At 37.7% G+C, this 22,926-nt stretch overlaps 1 protein-coding gene across 4 annotated transcripts in view; it reads left to right on the plus strand.

Annotated features, from left to right (window-relative positions):
* Positions 1-22,926, plus strand: part of EPRS1 (glutamyl-prolyl-tRNA synthetase 1) — a 42,648-nt gene that overhangs the window by 9,576 nt on the left and 10,146 nt on the right. The window contains exons 5-26 of one of the 4 annotated variants that reach the window (XM_074817888.1): positions 986-1,125; positions 1,784-1,878; positions 3,175-3,301; positions 3,847-4,039; positions 4,411-4,582; positions 5,570-5,803; positions 7,310-7,394; positions 7,732-7,791; positions 8,085-8,105; positions 10,137-10,247; positions 12,987-13,123; positions 13,856-14,063; positions 14,494-14,606; positions 15,223-15,340; positions 15,453-15,824; positions 16,686-16,913; positions 17,602-17,850; positions 18,657-18,887; positions 19,231-19,496; positions 20,756-20,807; positions 21,439-21,648; positions 21,784-21,856. In XM_074817888.1, the coding sequence (XP_074673989.1) occupies positions 986-1,125; positions 1,784-1,878; positions 3,175-3,301; positions 3,847-4,039; positions 4,411-4,582; positions 5,570-5,803; positions 7,310-7,394; positions 7,732-7,791; positions 8,085-8,105; positions 10,137-10,247; positions 12,987-13,123; positions 13,856-14,063; positions 14,494-14,606; positions 15,223-15,340; positions 15,453-15,824; positions 16,686-16,913; positions 17,602-17,850; positions 18,657-18,887; positions 19,231-19,496; positions 20,756-20,807; positions 21,439-21,648; positions 21,784-21,856 (3,495 nt within the window). The remainder of the gene's footprint in view (positions 1-985; positions 1,126-1,783; positions 1,879-3,174; positions 3,302-3,846; positions 4,040-4,410; positions 4,583-5,569; positions 5,804-7,309; positions 7,395-7,731; positions 7,792-8,084; positions 8,106-10,136; positions 10,248-12,986; positions 13,124-13,855; positions 14,064-14,493; positions 14,607-15,222; positions 15,341-15,452; positions 15,825-16,685; positions 16,914-17,601; positions 17,851-18,656; positions 18,888-19,230; positions 19,497-20,755; positions 20,808-21,438; positions 21,649-21,783; positions 21,857-22,926) is intronic. The other 3 variants (XM_074817889.1, XM_074817890.1, XM_074817891.1) reach the window with 3 other exon arrangements.

The raw sequence follows: 22,926 nt of genomic DNA on the forward strand, positions 1-22,926 counted from the left end.
CTAGAATTTTTTTAGATTAGCGTTATATTTGGAAATCTATAGATGTAATCATAGAAGGGAATTGTTTTAACTTCTTTTGTGTTAACTGTAAGAGTCTTTATTAGCTGTTGCGTAAATACGAAAATTTGCTCTGGCCCAAAATTTTGGATTAAATATTTAAATTATTTTGTAATGCAGAGTAAAATTATATACACACACCTTTCCATGACATTATCTTAGTAGAGGAAATTTCTTTGGTGTTTAGTTTGAATTATTAAAAGAGGTATATGTTACTCTGTGAAATACCCTTTGGAGGTTAAAAGAAGCTTTGATGATCTGTTTTTATGGGTTTGGTTTTTATAGTGTCTTAGATGTATGTCAAAAGTTTATAGGTGTCAATCTACCATTCAGTACAACCAAATTACTCTTGAAAGTAAAATGCATATTCAAGATTAAAAGCTAACACCTTTCAGTATTTTTTCAAAGTTGCTGCTCTTGCAAGAAATCTGAAGGGAGTTTATTTCTTTCATTTTTTTTCTCCTTTCCCCGTCAGAATCTTTCTAGTGAAGTTGTGTTCCTTGAAAAATAGATTGTGGGAATACAGATCCTCAAAAATAAAGTGTAGTATTGAGACATGATTCTTCTGATAAAGCTTAGAAAACATCGAATCTGGACACATTAGATGGATATCCTATATTTCTGTCTTGAAAAAAAAGTTGTTATTAATTTTGGTGGGTGGGTGATGCAAAGAAAAATGTATGTTCCCCAGTCCACCCCACCTTCTGCTTTGATGAATCCAAGAAAGAATGCAGTATGTTTTAGGTTTGGAGGGAGTTTATTTAATTTGCTTTAGAATGACTTCTGTCCTCATGACTAAATGTCTTTTTGGAAGAGCATAAGTACTTTTTTTTTTAAATCATAATCTTTTTTTGTCTTAAAAATTACTGTTGATAATCATTCCATTTTTATAATTTAATAGCTTGAAAAATTATTTGTTTTCTAACAGATAACAACACATGGCAAGAGCAATTACAGGAAAACAAAGCTCCTGTCCATGCAAAGCGATGGTATGGCTTTCTTGAGGTACAACATGCTTTTCAGTCAGTAGGAGCCAAGTGGGCTTCTGGTACACCAAAGGTTAAAATGGTAAGATTTACTCAGATCCTCTGGAGAGAGTAGCTTTATTTGTCTGAATACACTGTAAGACATTTATTTTTTTTTTAAGTGAGAGAATTAAAAGTTAAAAGGAATCACCTGTACAGTAAATCAAATTTTTGTAAACTCGTTTAAAGATAAAGCTGTCACTCTTGTATTTAGAAAGGCAGGAGTGGTATAATCCATTGCTGAAATGGAATCATGTAAAGATGTTACCTCTTAATCATCACTGCTCTTTAGATACATTGTTTTTCTGAAGAGGATTTTGAGGTCCTGATAGACCTGCAAAGATTGCAGTCTTTGGTTGATTGAACTCGTTGATCACATTCAGGTTAAGAACGCTATGATATAAAAACCTGGCTAGTAACTGTTTTCTTCTATGAAATAAATGAAACAACTTGGTGGAACTTTTCAGTCCTGGATCAAATTTAAAGACAGAATAACTTAAAACTCCAGAATTAATCTTGTTTTGATGTACTACGAGTAATGTGAAAGTTGTGAAGAGATTAATTTGGGGTCCAATATGGCAGCTTTTTGTTATCTGGTTTGAAAGGACACCTTGGTGCAGAAGCTATTATCTAGAGTTTTATATCTGATTATACAGCTAAAGCGATCTGTAATTATGTCTCTTGTTCTCTTGGTTTTTAAGGCAACAGAAAAGAAAGCGGATGTTGGGAAGTTTGTTGAACTTCCTGGTGCAGAGATGGGAAAGGTCATTGTAAGGTTTCCTCCTGAAGCAAGTGGGTAAGAAACAGAAATACTTTGAGAAGGTTCTGTTGGTATTTTTCTTTCAAAAAAAAAAAGTGTGCTTTGGTGAGGATGTTAATCAGTTTATCAGACAAGACTTCTAAGCCAAAAGAGTCTTTAAAGCTTTGTCCACATCTACATTAGAGCTGTGTGTTTACTTCTCCCCTATACCTTGTTGCACTGTTGCCTGAACTTGGAATAGGGAGGTTAGTTGCCAGCACATGACATGGTGCTGCTCAGCAGTGGGATGAGGAGAAGCAGAAGGATGGCATTTGCATGGAAAGTGGAGGCGTGTGCACTGACAGGAGCTATGATGTGTAAATACAGTCTTTGTGAGTTGGGTGAAAGGACTCACAGTGCTTTTCAAGGAAGCTTAGGTTTGAGAAGAGAAGGATGTATGGGACAGCCTCCCTTCAGGAAGCCTGACACCAGGTGTGTAATGGAGGCGTTTGGCCAAGGGGTCCAGATCGGATGTAGCCTCAAAACGCAAACTCCTTGAAGACCACACAGTGGAGATGTGATGAGCCAGTTTAATAAATGCAATTTTCAGCCAGCTTTTGATTTTCTGTTTTTTGTTTTTAGAATTGCCTGATGACCTGTAAAATTTCCATGATGGCATTTCTTCATTAAACTGACTGTTCAGCATCATGTGGCTTCTGTATAGTGTTTCTTGCTCTATTAGTCCAATATAAACTGTTGCTCAGATATCATAAGTTATGTATTATGTGCATGTATTTGTATAACACATATTGTTCTCACATTACTTTAGTAGCTTTTAGTGTCTTATTTCTGGTGTTTTACTTAAAACACTGTTCTTTAGGGACGTGTGTATTTTTAATTTTTTAAAGTCATTTTCATTTTGTGAATTTGCTTTTTTTTTTGTATTTAGTTTAAATTGCCAGTAGCTTTTTAGCTTATGTTAAAAATATACAGTAACCACCATTTCAGAAAATTCCACTCTTCTGAATGTGGTAGGTTCAGATTATTTTAGCCACTGCTGAGTATCATCAACAGCTGGTTTAAGTTAGTCTGTAAAACTGGAGATAATTGCAGTCCTATCTTTATATCCATAGTGACACTCTAATTTACAGATTTACATATTTTTAACCGTTAACTACTAAATTTATGGTAGAAAAAACATAATCTGCTTTCATAAACATATATCAACAAATATCCTGGTTTGTGGTTTTTTTGTTAGACTTAAGTATTGCTTTCCATTCTTTCTCCTTCCTCACAAAAAAGTCTAGTAGAAGCAGTGCTGTGTATATATTTATTTTTTATTTCCTTTTTTAGATATCTCCATATCGGTCATGCCAAAGCTGCCCTGCTAAATCAGCACTACCAAGTTAACTTTAAAGGAAAACTTATTATGAGATTTGATGACACAAATCCAGAAAAAGAGAAAGAAGACTTTGAAAAGGTATGATGAGAGAACAGGGAAATCCATTCAGTGTATAGCTAATTCAAAGGTAAATGAGATGCAGATCTGCTCTTGCACAGGTTTTTTTGAACTATATTTTTACAGTAGTAGTATTACATGTAAGTCTTATGCTTGGAAGAAATTTCCATCATCTTTACTTTAAAAAGCTTAAAGCTCTTTTACTAGAAGCTTATTTCTTCCCTATCTCCGATGTTTGATTTACAGTATGTAGGTATGCAACTCTTGCAATACACTGTTATTTTCATTGTATAAATACTACTTAGTCTGTAACAAGTAATTTATTTCAGGTTTCATCTCCTTTTGTCCTAACTCTTTCTTGAAGTTGTTTAAGTCTGATCTCGTATAATTATAGGCTGTGAATGAGTGATAGTGCCTGCCTCTCTTTTCTTTCATGCATGTCGTATTATTCTTATGACTTCCTGGACAATGGAGTATTAAAAACACCACAACTGTCATGAATAGGGTAGAGGTTTAAGAAAAGTAGCTTTCCTGAATATTACAGTATACAATTTCACACTTTGCAGGTTATTCTTGAAGACGTTGCAATGCTGCACATCAAACCAGATCAATTTACATATACCTCAGATCACTTTGAAACAATAATGAAATATGCTGAGAAGCTTATTCAAGAAGGGAAGGCATATGTGGATGATACTCCTGCAGAACAAATGAAAGCAGAGCGTGAGCAAAGAATGGAATCTAAACACAGAAATAACTGTAAGATATTTTAAGCTTCCATCTTGCTTTCTTCTCTTTTAAATTTGGCATCAAAACTTTTTTATTAATAAAAATGGATGAGATTACTAATTGCATATATCTCTAAGGTCCTTATAGGAACTTAGAAGTGTTTAGGTCTTTGTTTTACAAGGCTGGAATAAGTGTACATTTAGACAGGTGCAGTAAACTTCTGTATGTATGAATTCATCACCATTCATTACCACTTTAAAAAAATTCAAAATGTAAAATGTGTGTAAATGAATTCCAGTGTCTAAAGAGAGGGGTGACATTGCTTTTAGTTACTTCAGTAATGAAATGTGGTTCTGTATCAACTTTATAATATCTTAGAAAATTATTTTTATTGTTCTTAGGTGTTAATAAGAATCTACAAATGTGGGAAGAAATGAAAAAGGGAACAGAATATGGACAAACTTGTTGTCTACGAGCGAAAATAGATATGAGTAGTAACAATGGATGTATGAGGGATCCAACTCTTTATCGTTGTAAAAACCAGCCTCACCCACGTACTGGAAGTACCTACAAGTATGTCCACTTCTCTTTGTGTGGCCTGTGATCTTTGTTCTTTTCAGGGCATTTACCATTCCTTAGTAAACTTCTTTTAATACTTGAAACCTGCTAGTATTTTTCAGTCAGAGTCTCTTGACTTTCTGAAACTTCTGGAAATTATTTTTAAAACCTGTGAGTTGACCATCATGGTCAGCAGTGACTATTATTTCTGTTTTGGTCCATAAATACGTTGTACGTCAGCTAAGAGCTTTGAGTCAAAACATGAATTAAGACTTAATGGCTGTATCTTGGACAACAAAGCTGTTAGCTTTAGCTCTTGGATCTTAAACAGAACTGTGGCAATTTTACATTGCTACAATTTTATACTGCTGCAAAACATCCTTGATCTACTTAACTGAGTGGTTGCTTCCATTTTCACAGCAACTGCTGCCTTTGTGCAGAATGAAGAATTACTACATTGTGCATTGAAGTAAGCCTACCCAAATTATTGAAGGCTGTGGTTCATGGCTTATTTGAAACCTCTGTTTGCAGCTATACAACTGCCTTTTTGGAAACGTTGATTTAATATGTGTATAATAGCAAAGCAATATCTGTGCGTAGGGGTTTGTTTTTAAACATGAAAGCTTTGCTCGTTGTTTAGTCAACTAATGATTCTTTTTTATATTTAAGGAAAAAAAACCCCTATAAGTCAGCATTTTATGTGTTTGAAAATAACAGTAGCAGTGTAGGATTTTTTTTTTTTAGTCTTCAATATTAAGGCTATAATCAGTTAATTTCTTGAAGGCTTTCTTTGTTTTAAAAATGTATTTGCCCTCTGGATCTTTTTTTTTTTTGGACAATTTGTTGTGTATGTGCTATTTTGGTCTTGATCTGAAAGTTTCCAGGATCATAGATTGTAAATACTTCTAATATATAAATATAAATTATGCTTAGTTTAAGTGTTTACATGTGAGGAGAGTGTTTTGTTCTTCTGCCCTGCTAATTGAAAGTCTTTATTCTCAGGGTTTATCCCACATATGACTTTGCCTGCCCCATTGTTGATAGTATTGAAGGTGTCACACATGCATTGAGAACAACTGAATACCATGACAGAGATGAACAATTCTACTGGATCATTGAGGCACTGGGCATAAGGAAACCATATATATGGGAGTATAGCCGGCTGAACCTCAACAACACTGTGCTCTCTAAGAGAAAGCTTACGTGGTTTGTCAACGAAGGGCTTGTGGATGGATGGTATGTTACATGGTTGTAGTTCAGCATTGTTCCTAAGATACTCATGATTGGTGCATGCATTCTCTGTTTTGGACAGTCCTTAGGCATCAAAGCAGCATGAGTGAATATTTAAACAATATTTAAGAACATAGATTAATTACAGTGGCTTCTGCATGTACAATGTGTCTGTTTACTACTCTACAGTAACTGTGTACATACATATTCATATCCTGTCATAAACACAAGGTAGCTTATTTTTGGACTCTGGCTCTTGCTACGGGTGCTACTTACACATTTTCCACTCTGAGTCATCGGATACATTCCTGAGCAATGCCAGAAGGGGGCCTGAATTGAAGAACTTCTGGTCCTATCTATCTAGTCAAATGTGTCCTACTTCCCTCCTGCCTGCTGTCCCCCCACTCCTTTCTGTTCTTTTTTTTTTTCATGTTACCTGGATTTCTGGAGATAGTGCTTGGTGGCCTAGTAGCCTAAGTATTTTTCTAGAAAGGGTGAACCATGGGTTTACACTTCTGCAAGTAGCTCAGAGTCTGGAGAGGTGCCTTTGTTCATTCCCACAATGGGCTACCTATGGGAACACACCATCTGAAGTTCTCTCCTCATAGTACAGGAGCCTGAAGAAATTCATGGATAATGCTAAGTCAGACAACTGCTTGTAGTGTTTTTCCTGGGCTGGTTTTAGGTGATTCTATGCTCAGCCTATGGGAGCATCATTTTACACAAGTTCCTAGGCTGCCTGGTTGTCTCGCTTAGGTGTGCCAAGTGTGCTTTTTTTTTGATTGGTTTTATTCTTTGATTGTGTTGGAAGCCTAGATTCCTAGCTTCTGCATGCAGCCACTCTGCTAGAGCCAAAATTATCTTTTTTTTTCTTTTCATCCCCTCCCCCCCCCCCCCCCCCCCCCCGCCTTTTTTTTCCCCCCTAGAGGTGTAGCTGGTCTTATGATGACCTCTCCCTCCGTAAGCCTCCCTGTTAGACCCTCAGCAAGGTTTGATACGTGTTCCCACCAACACATAGTTGACATTTCAGATTAGGCCTTTTTATTTCTTGCATAATAAAGTAAAGTAATAGAATTCCGTCACTTCTGTCATGGAGAGATAACTTGGTCATTGTCACTCATCTCTGTGTGGTTTCTCTTGAGCAAGAAAGAATGAAGCCCATTTGTTTCAGGTTCTGTTATTCACGTGCCATTGAAAAGGAAGTAATGTGATAGGGACGTAACTTTTGCCTCACCAGTTTTTGAGAGGTTTAAGTTTGAATAGATATAGAAAAAGAGCCACTTCACCAAGAGATGGCTTCTCTTCCTGAAATGAAGTAGAAGAAAACCTGCACCATACATTTTGTATGGATAAGAGCTTAGTTAGGTCTCCTCATCTAGCTGTTAATTCATGCAAGCAAAATACAGTGAAGCTGTGCCTTTTGTGTGTGGCAATATTAGTAAAGTTTTTGATATGTGTAACTAATAGGTGGAACTTGGCATGTGACACTGATGAAACATCTTTTTCTACTAGGGATGACCCAAGATTTCCCACCGTGCGTGGTGTTCTAAGAAGAGGCATGACAGTTGAAGGGCTAAAACAGTTTATTGCAGCTCAGGTGGGTGTTCTCTTCTAATTCATTGAATCTCACTTGTAAGGACAAGTTTTTGTGAAGTTTCAGTTAAAGTACTTGTCGCTGGGAGGTTTCTTCTTTTGAAGGTTTGATGCTTTCACGTGTACTGCTGCCATGATATTAACACCTGTGAGCAGGTCCTGTCAAAATGGGGTAGCAGGTTTTTTACTTCAAAAAGTGTTTATTTTGCAAGCTCAGGATGCCTCTCCAAACTGTTTTGGGAGAATGCAAACCATTGGGGGTTTGTAGCCTTTAAAAGACTTTGTTTTAAATTAGTCTAATAGCTGGGATATTTATATTAATGTGCTGGGTTTTTTTCCAGGGTTCTTCTCGATCTGTCGTGAATATGGAGTGGGATAAAATTTGGTCCTTTAACAAAAAGGTATGTGTTTACTTGAATTTGATGCTACTCCTGATATCCTCTTTCTGGGATATGTAGAGAATCCAGTGTTCGTTGGAGTGCTTATCACAACAAGTAGCAGTTGCAGTATGTTGCATCATTTGGCACACTTTCAGGAAAATGGAATGTCCCCCCCTTTCTAACCTGAGCTAGCACTAATCCTATTGATTCTACTATACCAATACTTACTTGCCTTACTTAGTAGTACGGGGAAAGATAATGATATTTGCTGTAAATCTGATATGAAAACTGCATTTCATTTTTCTGCTTTCAAGCTGCGAGCTATCTGTAAGAAGGTATTACTTAATGCTTTTTACCTTAGCATATAGCTTACAGTGCTGTAAGCATACATAGCATAAGCTATCATTTTGCAGCTTCATAGCACAGTTCACATTTGCTTACATAACAGGAGCTCTACAAACCCACTGAAAATGCATTATTCCTAGTTTTAAAAGGCTGCCCATTTCTGGTTTGGCTTATTTGTTAATGTAAACACAAATCTTACTCAATTTGATTCCTGTTGGCCGCTTTTCCTTTCTGTGGCAAAAGGACTAATGCACTGCATATACTGCCTATGTAGATAAAGCCAGCACTGCTGATGTTTCTGACTGAATGTCAAAGAAGGAATATTGCATCTTGACATGGTTAGTCGCTTTTTGGCAGCGGATGCTTGGACACTATAATAAGGCGAATTGTTATAATGCTGGTTGCATATTTTGTGTGATTGTGGAAACACCTGTTATTTTGCATTGGGATTCCTGCTTGGTTTTGCTTAGATAGTACCCAGACCTGTTCATTTAGTTGCTTGTCTGGCATGTCTTGTGTTTCTTCATGTATTTTGCATTTTGTCTGCTACATACACAAAGGTTTATGAATTGGTTCTTTCTGTTGCTGCATAAATGTATTTATGACTAAGAATTGGATTTTGGGAAAAAAGCCACAGCAGACTATCAGGGCTCATTTTCTGAATTGTATTTTAAACTGAGTTTCTTAGACCTCTGACTCAACTCCTTGGACAGCACCATATTTATTAGCCAATTTTATATACATGTATCTGTTGCAGATAGTTTTCAATCTGCAATATAAGCAAAAACAAATGGTTGCATGCAGGTAGTTCTGAGCTCAAAAACTTCATCAGTGAGAGCTCTTATTTTATATGTTATCCTGTAATTATGCTACTGACTTTTTAACACCTGTCATCTGAGGAAGAATTGTGAGTTTTGATGAGTAAATAAAGAGCCTGGTAATAACATTGTAAAATTTGGTCACTTAGTTATCAAAATTATGATATTAAACCACATAATACACCTATATTTTGAGATAGATACACAAGTCATTTTTTAAAGTGTCTAACATTTAGGAGTCTGACTTCAGTGAGTATGTCTTACAAATGTGTGACTTCTTAGAAGTGTATCTTCATATCACCTTACTTGCTAATGTCAAGTAATTAGATGCTAAATATTTTTTCTAAACTTGCCGTGTAGTTTTTCACTTGAGCAGGGATAAACTAAGAAGAAAAAAAGTCACTTCCTTTGTGTTAGTTTCCAGTTAAACTTGTAGATCTCTGATATTCGTTTTGGACCTAGGCAACTGTTGTACTTGAATTATGTTTTTAAGTGCCTCAGAACAGTTTGACAAACCAGTATTTCAGGTATGAAAAAAGCTGTGATAAACTACATCAGCTGAGTTTGACAATGGGGTATAAAAATACAGGAAGATGTTTTAGTGGTATCTTTTTCTTGCCAAACTCACGTTGTAGAAATCCTGATGATGTAAATGTTAGTGTTGCCTTATTATAGTATCTAATGCGTCTGTATTAAAATTGCAGACTTCATTGGTGCTTCCTCTGTAGCCAAGTCTGTACCTGATTCTGCTGGAGTCCTGACCTGGAAAATGAGTATGGGATCAGGTCTTGTGCTGGTGCAAAAAGAACAAATTGCACTGATAAATTATCCCTTTAAATTCAGCTACCTAGAGAGAAAGTCGTCCAGATGTAGTAGCCTATGTGCATAGTAGAACTATATCAAAGTACATTTTACTGTCTTCCCTATGAGGCTTTAGCTCATACTTCTGGTTACTTCTGGTGTCAGTAGTACCCAATCCATAGTTTTTACTTAAGGTATTTCAGTAAAGATGGGAAACTGAAGTACTGTCACCGTTTTCTCACTTTTCTATAGCTTTGCATAAAAGTCACATTAACGCAAACAAAAAAATGCAGTAACATAAAGAATACCAGTTAATATTCCTTTTTGGTGGTTGTTGTTTTATAGATCTTATTTCTCTGTCAATATCATATATTCATGATCCACCTCGTTTGTTTTCTGTAGGTTATAGACCCAGTAGCACCTCGGTACACTGCTTTACTGAAGGATGCAGTGGTCCCAGTAAATATTCCTGAAGCTCAAGAGGAGATGAAAGAAGTGGCTAAACATCCAAAGGTTCTTGCTTTACTCTCTTAATATTCTTGTATTACAAATCAGTAAGGTTGGAAGTACCTTGGCTTGGAGCAGCCAGCAAGGAGAGCCTTGCTTTTAACTTGCTCAGACAGCATGAGATAAAATCAAGGTGTACTTTTTTTTTTTCCACAGAATTGTGAAAAACTTGGCAACTACTGAACGTGTTTGTTCTGTTAAGAGGATGTAGGAGACCGCTTTTGTAAATGTGTAGAGTGCATGTAGTCAGTACATTGAAAGGCCTCTCCGGGAGTTTTCAGAAGAGGCAAAATGTTACAAGTATGGAGTGATGCTCAGATCGTTTTTATTATTGTTTGATACTAACTTTCATAGAGAAATTTAAGTATAGAATTTTGTTCAAGCGTTATGGGAATAATACAGTAGGTACTGCTTAACCATAAGTGAGGAATGCAGGTGGATTTTTTTTAAAATTGTTTATAAAATAAGACTTATGTAGAGAAGTGATATATTAACCTGTTAATTCTACCAATCTCTGGATTTTTTTTAATGACTTTTAAATTCGGGTAGCAAATAGGTATTATCAAAAGTTAAGAATTTGCTAATTTGATACACTTATTATCCAGTAAACAGAATAATATCCCTTAAGAAGGGTAGTGTGTTACTGATACAATTCTTTTTTGGTACCTTATCTTAGGAAAGATAGAATCACAGAATCATCTAGGTTGGAAAAGACCTTGAAGATCACCTAGTCCAACCATTAACCTAACACTGACAGTTCCTAACTACACCATATCCCTCAGCGCTATGTCAGCCCGACTTTTAAACACCTCCAGGGATGGGGACTCCACCACCTCCCTGGGCAGCCCATTCCAACACCTAACAACCCTTTCTGTAAAGAAATGCTTCCTAATATTCAGTCTAAACCTTCCCTGGCGCAACTTGAGGCCATTACCTCTTGTCCTATTGCTTGTTACTTGGTCAAAGAGACTCATCCCCAGCTCTCTGCAACCTCCTTTCAGGTAGTTGTAGAGGGCGATGAGGTCTCCCCTCAGCCTCCTCTTCTCCAGACTAAACAACCCCAGTTCCCTCAGCCGCTCCTCGTATGACATGTGCTCCAGACCCTTCACCAGCTTCGTTACCCTTCTCTGGACACGCTCGAGTAATTCAATGTCCTTTTTGTAGTGAGGGGCCCAAAACTGAACACAGTCATCGAGGTGCGGCCTCACCAGTGCCGAGTACAGGGGTAAGATCACTTCCCTGTCCCTGCTGGCCACGCTATTTCTGATACAAGCCAGGATGCCATTGGCCTTCTTGGCCACCTGGGCACACTGCTGGCTCATGTTCAGCCGGCTGTCAATCAACACCCCCAGGTCCCTCTCTGACTGGCAGCTCTCCAGCCACTCCTCCCCAAGCCTGTAGTGCTGCTGGGGGTTGTTGTGGCCCAAGTGCAGTACCTGGCATTTGGCCTTATTGAAACTCCTCCAGTTGGCCTTAGCCCATCGCTCCAGCCTGTCCAGATCTCTCTGCAGAGCCTCCCTACCCTCGAGCAGATCAACACTCCCACCCAACTTGGTGTCATCTGCAAACTTACTGAGGGTGCACTCTATGCCCTCATCTAGATCATCAATAAAGATGTTAAACAGGAGTGGCCCCAAAACCGAGCCCTGGGGGACACCACTCGTGACCGGCCGCCAACTGGATATAACTCCGTTCACCACAACTCTTTGGGCCCGGCCATCCAGCCAGTTTTTTACCCAGCAAAACGTGTGCCCATCCAAGCCACAACAGATATTTTGCTTTGAGCATGGCATCTCAAATTGTACTTAAGCTTCACTGAAAGCATCCCTGAGATATCACACACTGAGAAACAAGTGAATATTGTTGAGGTTTTACTTCATTTATTTGATTTTGGTTTGTTGCTCTGAGTGTTCCTGTAGCCATTTTCTGTAGCTGAGAGGTGGACGTCTAGTTTGCCCTCTTCCCTGTGGCTGATAAACAAGGAAACAGGTTTTGAGCAGATGAGAGTTTGTTTAGATGCAAGCCAGCATATTAAAACATTGATATTAAAAATGCTGCCTCTGGTATATAATGAAATAAAGTACTGACCAGAAGAAACATATTTCATACTCCTGATCAGCTGAAAAAGTCTGAACTCCCAGCTGTCTGTCTTGGTTTTCTTTTGGGTTTTTTTTGGGGTTTTTTATTTGGGGTTTTTTTGTTTGTTTTTTAAAAAGTTTATCTCCATTGTTGAGATGCTTTAAAGCTGAGTATTTTTAGTGTTATAAGTGACTTCTTTCCAATTTCTATCTTTAAAAATCTGTGCAGCTGTGAAAAGCTCCATATTTTTTCCGTATTAACTATATAAAAAAGCAAAAATGAGAGATGAGAGTTCTGAAGTTATTTTTGAAGGGAATTTGCATAGCAAAATGGAAACTTGAGAACAACCTACTTAGTTTTTACCTGTAAGATCGTAAAGATAGATAGGCCTTAAGGAAATGGGATATGGTATCAGTTTTGCTGGAGCTAGTATTTGATAGAAGATAGGATTTTGTGAGTGTACTGTCAGAGGAACGCATGTAACACTTGTGAGTGAGAAACCTGAAAGTTGTGGAAGAATACTACAGCTTTGCGTTTCTGTTATTGTCCATATTCTATCTTTATCTATCTTCTATCATAAATAAAGCAGTGTTTTGGAACTGCATTAACTTTAGTTGGCTTATATAATAACAATCTCTCCTTTCAAATTAAAATCATTATTCACAGAATGCCGAGGTTGGATTGAAACCTGTGTGGTATGGCTCCAGAGTCCTGATCGAGGGTGCAGATGCAGAGACCCTGACAGAGGGAGAGGTTGTTACATTCATAAACTGGGGCAATATTATCATCACCAAATTAAACAGGTAACCTCTTTACTGGCAGAAGGAATTAATTTTTGCTTTTCAGCTTTTTGTTGGTTTTTCTTCTAATAGGTAGCTTGTAACAGTAAAAATATTAATGGTTGTCCATATATGTCCATTCTATGATTCTGTATACAGATACCTACTTTGAAATATGCCACAAACCTGCATTTTATCCTAAAGTATATTTTACTGTAGATTCATGTCTGAAATCACCAGTCAGTCCTGATACTTCATGTCCCTCTCATCCAGCATTCCCCATGTATCTACAGTAATACTTCCACTGTGAAATAGCTTTTTCAGACAAAAAAAGCCCCTGGAATTTTAACAGCTTTCACCCTGTAATGAATACTGCTTTTGCATACTAAAAACCTAAACCTATCAGAGTTTCAGCTGCAGAACTGTTGAGGTGGTGAAGGAAGACCATTAATGTCATCATAGTAGCTTTGAAATGGTTGTGTTGAGACAGTGACAGAATGAGGTGAGCTGGGATAGGGAACATAAATATGTAGAGATTTTTTTTCCCATGTTCTTTACTGTCTCTTGATATTTCAGAAATCAAAACTAAAGTAGAACTTCAACAGAAGCGAGTACACTCTTTCATTTCCCATGTCTCCCACACTTCAAAAATTAACACCAAACACTTGTTTTTGAGTGAATTTGTAGATGGTCTGTAGTATCAAATGGAAACTAATCATTTAGGCTTTAACTCTTATAATTTCTGTTTTCCTGTAGAAATTCAAATGGAAAAATTGTGTCCATCGATGCCAAGTTGAACTTAGAGAATAAGGACTTCAAAAAAACAACTAAGATCACTTGGTTAGCAGAAACTCCACGTGCACCACTCATCCCAACTGTCTGTGTTAATTATGAGCATCTGATCACTAAGCCAGTCCTAGGTAAAGATGAAGATTTCAAGCAATATATCAACCAAAATAGCAAGGTAAGTTATCTTTTTGTCCCCTTTATTCCACAAAGCTTAATGTTTGGTGGGGTTTTTTTGCCACCACTATTTCTAGTTATTCTTTTTTAATTTAAAGATTTCATTTGTCAAACAAGTAATTCATGTGCTGATATATCTAGTTTTCATGTTTTCTATTTATCCTCTCATAATTTCAGAATTAAATTTGACTCGTGTTTTCTCAAGCATTACCTGGCTTTTACACATCCAAGACCAGTTGAGTTTTTGTCTTGATACATTCTTATGATATGGCGTCTTCTTGCTAGTAGTTGTTCTGCCACCGCTGGAATTAACTAACATTTCAACACTTCCAGGATCAGAAAATCACCACTATCCTCCTACAGCTCTACTGTATTTCTTACTATTTCTTGTGCTCTGTTAGATTTGGACTGATTTCTTTTAATACTTACAGCAAGAAGAACTGATGTTAGGTGATCCTTGCCTTAGGGAGTTAAAAAAAGGGGACATCATACAACTTCAGAGGAGAGGATTCTTTATTTGTGATCAGCCCTATGAGCCAGTGAGGTAAGCTACCTAAGAATGGCCTAAGCAGACTTCACAGAATTTGCTTTAGCTTGCTGTGTTTAAATGTTTTCACACATGCATTGGCAAGAGTAATGTTGCCTGCAAATATTTTCCTCTTTACCATGACCTTTCTGTAGAATATTTCTGTCGACTGGCATGGCTTTTAGCTTGTATGTTCCTACATCTTCATGCTGTGTAAGCCAAGTACATGGCACTTTGGTGCACCCCAGCTAACTTGGACTTAGTAAAGAGGTTGTGGTTTCCTTGTGATTCTAAGTATATAAATTAATGAATAACATTATGGAATAAAACAGGCATTTGCCCAATTAGAGTGTGCACACACTATTTAATTGTAACAGCTCTTTCGCAAGTTACCAAACATCTAAATTACACTGCATTTCAGCATAATATTATAACATAAATAAAACTTGTACGTAACAGGAATCAATGCAGATCCCCAGTTACGTACATTTGGGTAACTACGGTTGTGTACAAAGAGTAACTTGCAGTTGTGCGACAGCATCCTGTAGAAGGAGTAGAATGTTTGCTTCAATAAATGTTTCATATGTATCTTGTGTTTCCTTTATTGTTGTGTTTTCTATAAATCCTCTTATAGTCCTTACAGCTGTAAAGATGCCCCATGCATTTTGATTTACATCCCTGATGGACACACTAAGGAGATGCCAACATCTGGGTCAAAAGAGAAGACCAAAGCTGAAACTGCAAAGAAAGAGGTAAACGTATTTCACAAAAGTACCATAAAATGTATTACTGTACTTCTATTACTGTACAAGACTATCTTGCTGAATACTTGGTGGTTTATTTGTTTTGTTTTGTTTTTTTAAGGCAAGCTCAGCTGTAAAAGGAAAATCTGCTCCACTTGTTGGTGATACCTCCACTCCAACCTGTACTGTATCTGAAGATCACCTGGTCATTTACAACAGGGTGTCTGCACAGGGTGATATAGTTCGTGACTTGAAAGCTAAGAAGGCAGCAAAGGAAGATATTGACAAAGCTGTGAAACAATTGCTGGCATTGAAAGCAGAATACAAAGAGAAGACGGGCCAGGAGTATAAGCCTGGAAATCCTCCAGTGTCTGTAGCTGAACAGTCTTCAAAACTTGAGACCTCTGGTACTCTGGACAGTAAAGCTCTGTATGATAAAGTAGCAGAGCAAGGAGAAGTGGTCCGAAAACTGAAAGCTGAGAAAGCACCTAAGGTGGCTGATTAGGCTAATATTTTTTTGTTTGGGTTTGCACTGCCCATTGCCCTCTGTCTGTGGAGGTGTATGGGTGCTTGTGGATCCGTGTTTTCATAGTGATCATCATTTGGACTGGGCTCTGTTCTGTCAAGACTTGTGTTTTCCAATACTTATCTTTTAGCTAGATACGTATGATAAAGTTTGTGTTAATATTCATAAAGATGCAAGTAAATTCCTATTTCTTAGACTGCTGTTCTGAAATGTGGACAAGATTCACCCCACAGCATGAGATGATTAAGTGTCCAAATCTGGTTCTTGGGGTTAAAATGTCCTGTAGTATTTATTTATTTAACTAAATATGGTCAAATTATGCGACTTCATAGGATTGACTTGTTGCTATTTAGACCTTGAAACCAAAACAGAACCAAACCCCAAAACCAGAAAGGAAGAAAGAAAGTAAAGTTCCAATACTACAGATATTTTTGAGACGTCTTCCTGTCTGGAACTGAGAAAACATAGTAGCTGTGTTCTTTCCATTCTTTCTAATGCAGAGCAAGAAAAGATGGGAAATAATGTTTATAATAGTGTCTTGGTGGCACCACAAAATCGAAATAAATGGGAAGATCTAAACTGATTTATTGTTATAACTTTACCGAGGACTATTAGGGCTGTATATCATCCCTTAACAGGAGATACCTTTTTAAAGTAGGAAACTAGTAGAGAGGACTTTTCTGAACAACTCTACTAAATAGTTAAGAAAATGGAATAGGTGCACATAAACTGCAGGTCTTTTCATGAAAGTATTTAAGGTGTACTTCAGAGTCCTATGTCTCTAAATCTTTGTTCCTCCCTCTTTCTGTCCCTTCCTTTCTCTTTCAGGATGAGATAGGTGCTGCTGTGGAAGTCCTTTTATCCCTAAAGGCAGAATATAAACAAGAGACAGGCCAGGAGTACAAACCTGGAAACCCACCTGTGGTCTTTGTCCCTCCTCAGTCTTCTGTTTCTACTCTTCCACCCCCATGTCCAGTAGACAGCAAATTTCTGTACAACAAAGTAGCTGAACAAGGCGAAGTGGTCCGCAGACTTAAATCGGAAAAAGCTTCAAAGGTGTATTAGCAGTGATACTTCTGATTGGAACAGTATTTTCAGTTTAGACTAAAACATAATTACAAGTTTTGTAAAACTTGAGGAACAAAATATGAGCAAGTATTTTCAAATTCCATGAAATGCTTTCCCAAGTTCTCTTAAGCTGATGATACGGCTGACTTCATGGGTTCTGTGATAGTGCATGGAGAATCTGGAAAAGAAATAAGTTCTTTTTTTAGTGATACAAGATAAATGAAGCAGAATATAGGCAGTAACTTGAAAAGGGGCTGTAACTTGAAAGCTAGAATGGCAATAATAAATTTGGTAGTAATTTGATAGTGGCCAGGAAACCATTCTTTATTCAGAGTCTGAGTATTTGCTACCATTCTCCAGTGTACAAAGTCATGGACTGCCAGGACTGGAGGGAACTAAGCTGGCTAAATGGGAAGCTTTCATGGCACAGAAATCAGCCCTTACATATACTGCCTGATTCAGTTCTTTGATGTGCAACTTGTAGGTATTCTGGCTAAAAAGTTTTACTGCAGAACTCAATAATGACAACTTACACTAACAAATTAGCTTTTGAAGTTTTATTACAACAGCTGTGTTAGTGCCATTCTAGTAAATGTTATGTTATCTTAGCTATTGTGTTGCATCTCTGTTACTTGTATCTTTATCTGCAACTGCTATTTTTCCTTTCTTGCTTCAGGAACAAATAGATGAGGCTGTGAAAATTCTTTTAAATCTAAAAGCAGAATATAAACAAAAGACAGGTCAAGAGTACAAGCCTGGAAATCCACCTTCAGCTCCTCCTTGTATACCTTCTACTACGCTTCCATCTCCTGTAGGCTGCAGTAACTTGACACCCTGTAGCTTAGTGGATGGCAAAGCACTTTATGATAATGTAGCTGAACAAGGGGAAGTGGTACGCAGACTCAAAGCAGAGAAAGCTTCCAAGGTATAATAGTAAATAGAGAGTAAGCAATTGTAATTCTTACCACATTTTGCCACTGGGGGGAAGTCTTTCACCAAGTAATGATCAAACCCCCCTATGTCCAGGTCACAGTTTAGCAATCAAACTCACGTGGTCTGGTAATGCCACACAAGGCTACTCTGATGCTGGATGCTTTTGCGACTGAGATGTAAATTCTAAATTCAAATGGTGTAAAAAGTCAAATTTAACCTCTCATATCTAGACGAATAGGCACAAGCATGGTAGATGTCAACCCTGCAGAAGTTTTTAGTGTGTTTTATCTTCTCTTGCTGTATTTGGGACAAGTGAAGATAAAAGTATCTAGTGTGCTGCAACAATAGCAAGACTTTTCAAAACTTGACAAAGACAGTGCTGGTTGTGGAAAAGAACATGACAGACCTATTTTTTCAGGAGCTGCTGTTCTTTTCTGACTATTTCTACCTTGCAGAATTGGTTTTAGTGTTGGGTGGGGTGTGTGTTTGTCTGTTTGTCAGGGTTTTTTTTGAAAAGGTTTTTTTCTGAAAGAGTTTATTGTATTTTTCAGCGTAGATTCTGCTGCAATTATTAACAGGGTATAGCTGGCCAGGCGGGCTAGAGGAACATTCTGGTACAATGTTCTCAAACATACTCCTGTTGACTGGGGAAGAGCTATTACTTGAGTCCTCCCCTAATTATGAAGCACTGTTTATTACTAGATGGAAATTTTATTTTCTTAGCCTGAAAATCAATGCTTCTTGTCAGTTCTCTATTTAATTCTCACCAGTACATCTTGCTATTTGTCCTCCATATAGGATGAAATAGATGAAGCAGTAAAACTCCTTCTTTCTCTGAAAGCTGACTACAAAGGAAAGACTGGGCAGGACTACAAGCCAGGACATCCACCAGTAGCTCAAGGTGCTTTGCCTCAGGCATCAAACACAGTACCCAGTGGTCCAGACACACCTGAAGCTAAAGCCTTGTTTAGCAAAGTAGCTCTTCAAGGAGATGAAGTTAGGAAATTGAAATCAGAAAAAGCGGAAAAGGTAAAAACAACTGTAATATAAAAATGTAATATATGTATTTAAATCTAAAAATCTATTTTAAATTCAGTGTGATTATGGGAATTAGAAATGTACATTTAGAATAGGTAGTATTTGAATTGAGACCTGAAATGTACTTTTAAAATTATTCCTGTCAGACGTGGTCTTTAAAATGTTAATGCATTTAAGTATTGGCTTTTGCAGATTTTTCCCCCAGCACTGGGTGGATGTCCACAATGCCATATGTAGATCCATTTTTTTTTTTTTTTTTGATTGAGCCATTTTATTCCTGTGATTTCTGTATAAATGTGTCTCTGGTTTTTTTTTTTTTTTTTTGCTCTTCAAGGAAAAGATAGATGCAGCTGTTAAGGAACTTCTTCAATTGAAGGCCCAGTATAAGACTGTTGCAGGAGTTGACTATAAACCGGTTTCTGCTAGTGGTGCTGATGACAAAGACAAGAAGAAGAAAGAGAAAGAGAACAAGTCTGAAAAGCAGAGTAAGCAACAGAAGCAAAATGATGGCCCAAAAAAGGAACTTTTACAAGGACAGAGTAGTAATGAGCTCTCTTCAAATGGATCAGGAGAGGGTCAAGGCCCTAAGAAACAAACCAGGTAAAGATGTGATCTTTAATCTATTTGCTAGAAACCTCAACTATTTACCTCTATTCAGATTTAGAGTTTTACAGGTTTCTCATTTGACTTGAAAGCATGGACATTTGCAAAATAACTGAGTTCATTTTCATATATAGGATCAAGCCAAAAGCAATTTACCAAATTATTTAGTGTCAGTGGTACCTCAACATCCTACTGAGGAAAATTCTGTGTAGCCTGTAGAAAGCATAAAGCAGTTTGCACAGTCTGTTACTGTGGGTACTGTTACTGTCAGTGAGAACTTGCTGTGCTTCATTATTTGCTTCTACAAATGTGCTCCTCTATCTTGCTCAGTATAAACCCTGGAGAAAAAAACCCGTTATGCTTATTTCATTGTAGGGTTTCCAAAATATTTACTGCAAGTACTATGAGAACTATATAGCCCAACCCAGACAAGGCACTGCTGTTCATGGTGGAACCCTCCAGTGATGATTTTTGTGATCTCCTCTCCTGCTCCCACCCTGAAAATTTAGAAGTCTTTTCACAGCATGTGTTATGCAGCACTATTTATTTCCTGGTTTGGTACATAAATCATGTTAGAGACAGAGATGTGGTTATTTTGTCTAGAAATTATGCCAGAAAAATGCATTTTTCACCCCTAAAACTTTTCTGTAGAGATATAAAAACTTTACTTTTGTCTACTGTCATTTGAGTCTGGTGAGTTTAGCTTCCTTTAGAATCTTGTAGTTTTACTGGTTATTTTGATGGTAGGGTCAGTTTTCTGGCTTTGAACAGTGTGACATTCACATGAATGGTGAATTCAAGTTGCATATGTTTCCTGAAATTATAGCTACCAGCTAGGTAAGAAATTTTTTTAAAAAAGAGTGAAACAGCTTACACATAGGTCTGGTTAATCTTAGGTTCTTACTGTAGGTGCTTGGGTTTTTTTAATCCATCATTATTAGGGTCTTAGATGCAACCATGGTGAGAATTAGAAGGGTTCAAACAGTAGAAACGGAACAGAGCTGTTTTTATGAAATACTCTTGTTAGCCAAGATAAGGAAATACTAGCAACTCCTACTAGCCAATATGTAATGAACTGTCAGAAAAAAAATTCAGGAAAGGATAGCTTTATGAAGTAAAACTAAAATATTCTGTTTCATGCCCTCCCTTTTTTTGCACCCCCTTATCACCCCAAGAAAAAAAAATAAAAAAGGTTAGGGTAAATTTCACTGCTAAATGCTGTACAGCACAAATCTGGTTCTTTTCTAATACTGTAGGCTGGGTCTAGAAGCTAAAAAAGAAGAAAATCTTGCAGACTGGTTCTCTCAGGTAAGTGCACATCAGTTTGAATTCAAGAATTATTTAATTGTCTTATAAATGAAGATTTGGTTTGGATTTATATCTTACCTTGTATTTCTGTTTGTTTGGTTGTTTTTTTAAATACAAAGCAAAGTACTTGCTCATCTCTACATTCTCTTACATTGCTATCATGGTCTTAAATAGAAGTGCCTGGATTGAAGAACTGAATAAATTTAGGAAGCTGTAAAAAGGATGAGTGTCAGCCATAATAGATATCAGTGGTGTACATTGCCTCTCACTAGTATAATTTTTGCCTATACCCTAAGGAATAAAAATCTTTCCTGACATGAGCTAGAGACATTTCTTTAAAAAGTGCAGTTTATTGGCTCCCAGAAATTAGCTACCGTCTCTTACTTGGATTCATGAAATTTAGTTTTAGTTATGTTTACATTATTCAGATCTATTATTAAACTTAATGTTTCTGCTTAAGTTTTGCTAATTATAGGTAACAGAAGTGATCTCAAAGCATATCTTTGCTAACTTTTTGAGCGCAGACTTTTAAATAGGAGATTTTTCTTAAATTGCATGCCACACACTTGAATTACTGAATATTCTTTGTGTATGAAATGGAAACTTCACTATCTAAATAATCTTTTGAAAGGTGATCACAAAATCAGAGATGATTGAATACTATGATGTGAGTGGCTGTTATGTTCTTCGTCCTTGGGCTTATGCTATTTGGGAAGCTATCAAGAACTTCTTCGATGCAGAGATCAAGAAACTTGGAGTGGAAAACTGTTATTTCCCCATGTTTGTGTCCCAGGCTGCTCTGGAGACAGAGAAGACTCATATTGCTGACTTTGCTCCTGAGGTACACTTCAAAACTTTGTTTTAATTTGAGTACAGGAAAACCTAACCACTTAGTCTGCAGCTGAGCATGAAAGTAAGGGTTTTTTCTCAAACTTGTTTTGTTTGATTTTTTCTTTTTTTTTTTTTTTTCCTTAAGGTTGCTTGGGTCACAAGATCTGGGAAAACAGATCTGGCTGAACCAATTGCTGTACGTCCCACAAGTGAAACAGGTAGACCTCTTTTCATGCAGTTTGGCTGTAAAGAAAACAGTTACAAGTTTAGTGTAGCTGATAGACAAGAGTCCCTTCTGAAAAGTGGAAACCCGTTCTCTAGAATGTTTTCTATAACTTCGTATCAAAATTTCCTAAATTTGCTGCTGCTTTCAGCAGATGTCACATCACCATACATTCTCTTTAAATGGACTCTTCTAGGAAATATACACTCTAGGAATTTTTCCATTAATATAGAATCATAGAATGGTTTGAGTTGGAAGGGACTATAAAGATCATCTGTTCCACCCCCCCTGCCATGGGCAGGGACACCTTCCACTAGACCAGGTTGCTCAAAGCCCCGTCCAACCTGGCCTTGAACACTGCCAGGGAGGGCACAGCCACCACTGCTCTGGGCAACCTGTGCCAGTGTCTCACCACCCTCACAGTAAAGAATTTCTTCCTAATATCTAATCTAAATCTACCCTCTTTCAATTTAAAACCATTACCCCTCATCCTATCACTACACTCCCTGATAACAGTCCCTCCCCATCTTTCCTGTAGCCCCCTTTAAGCACTGGAAGGCCTCTGTAAGGTCTCTCTGGAGCCTTCTCTTCTCCAGGATGAACAACCCCAACTCTCTCAGCCTGTCCTCATAAGGGAGGTGCTCCAGCCCCCTGATCATCTTTGTGTCCCTCTTCAGGACCCGCTCAAGCAGGTCCATGTGCTTCTCATGTTGGCCCCAGAGCTGAACACAGCACTGCAGGTGGGGTCTCACGAGAGTGGAGTAGACAGGGAGAATCCCCTCCCTCAACGTGCTGGCCACACTTCTCTTGATGCAGCCCAGATACAGTTGGCTTTCTGGGCTGTGAGCACACATTGCTGGCTCATGGACAGTTTTTCATCCACCAGTACCCCCAAGTCCTTCCCCTCAGGGCTACTCTCAATCCACTCATCACCCAGCCCATATTTGTGCTTGGGATTGCCCTGACACGTATGCAGGACCTTGCACTTGGCCTTGTTGAACTTCATGAGGTTTGCGCGGGTCCACCTCTCAAGCCTGAAGACTGATTTGCTTTGACTGAAAAACA

The sequence above is a fragment of the Strix aluco genome, chromosome 3 (assembly GCF_031877795.1).
Source record: "Strix aluco isolate bStrAlu1 chromosome 3, bStrAlu1.hap1, whole genome shotgun sequence".
In the NCBI taxonomy this organism is placed as follows: domain Eukaryota; kingdom Metazoa; phylum Chordata; class Aves; order Strigiformes; family Strigidae; genus Strix; species Strix aluco.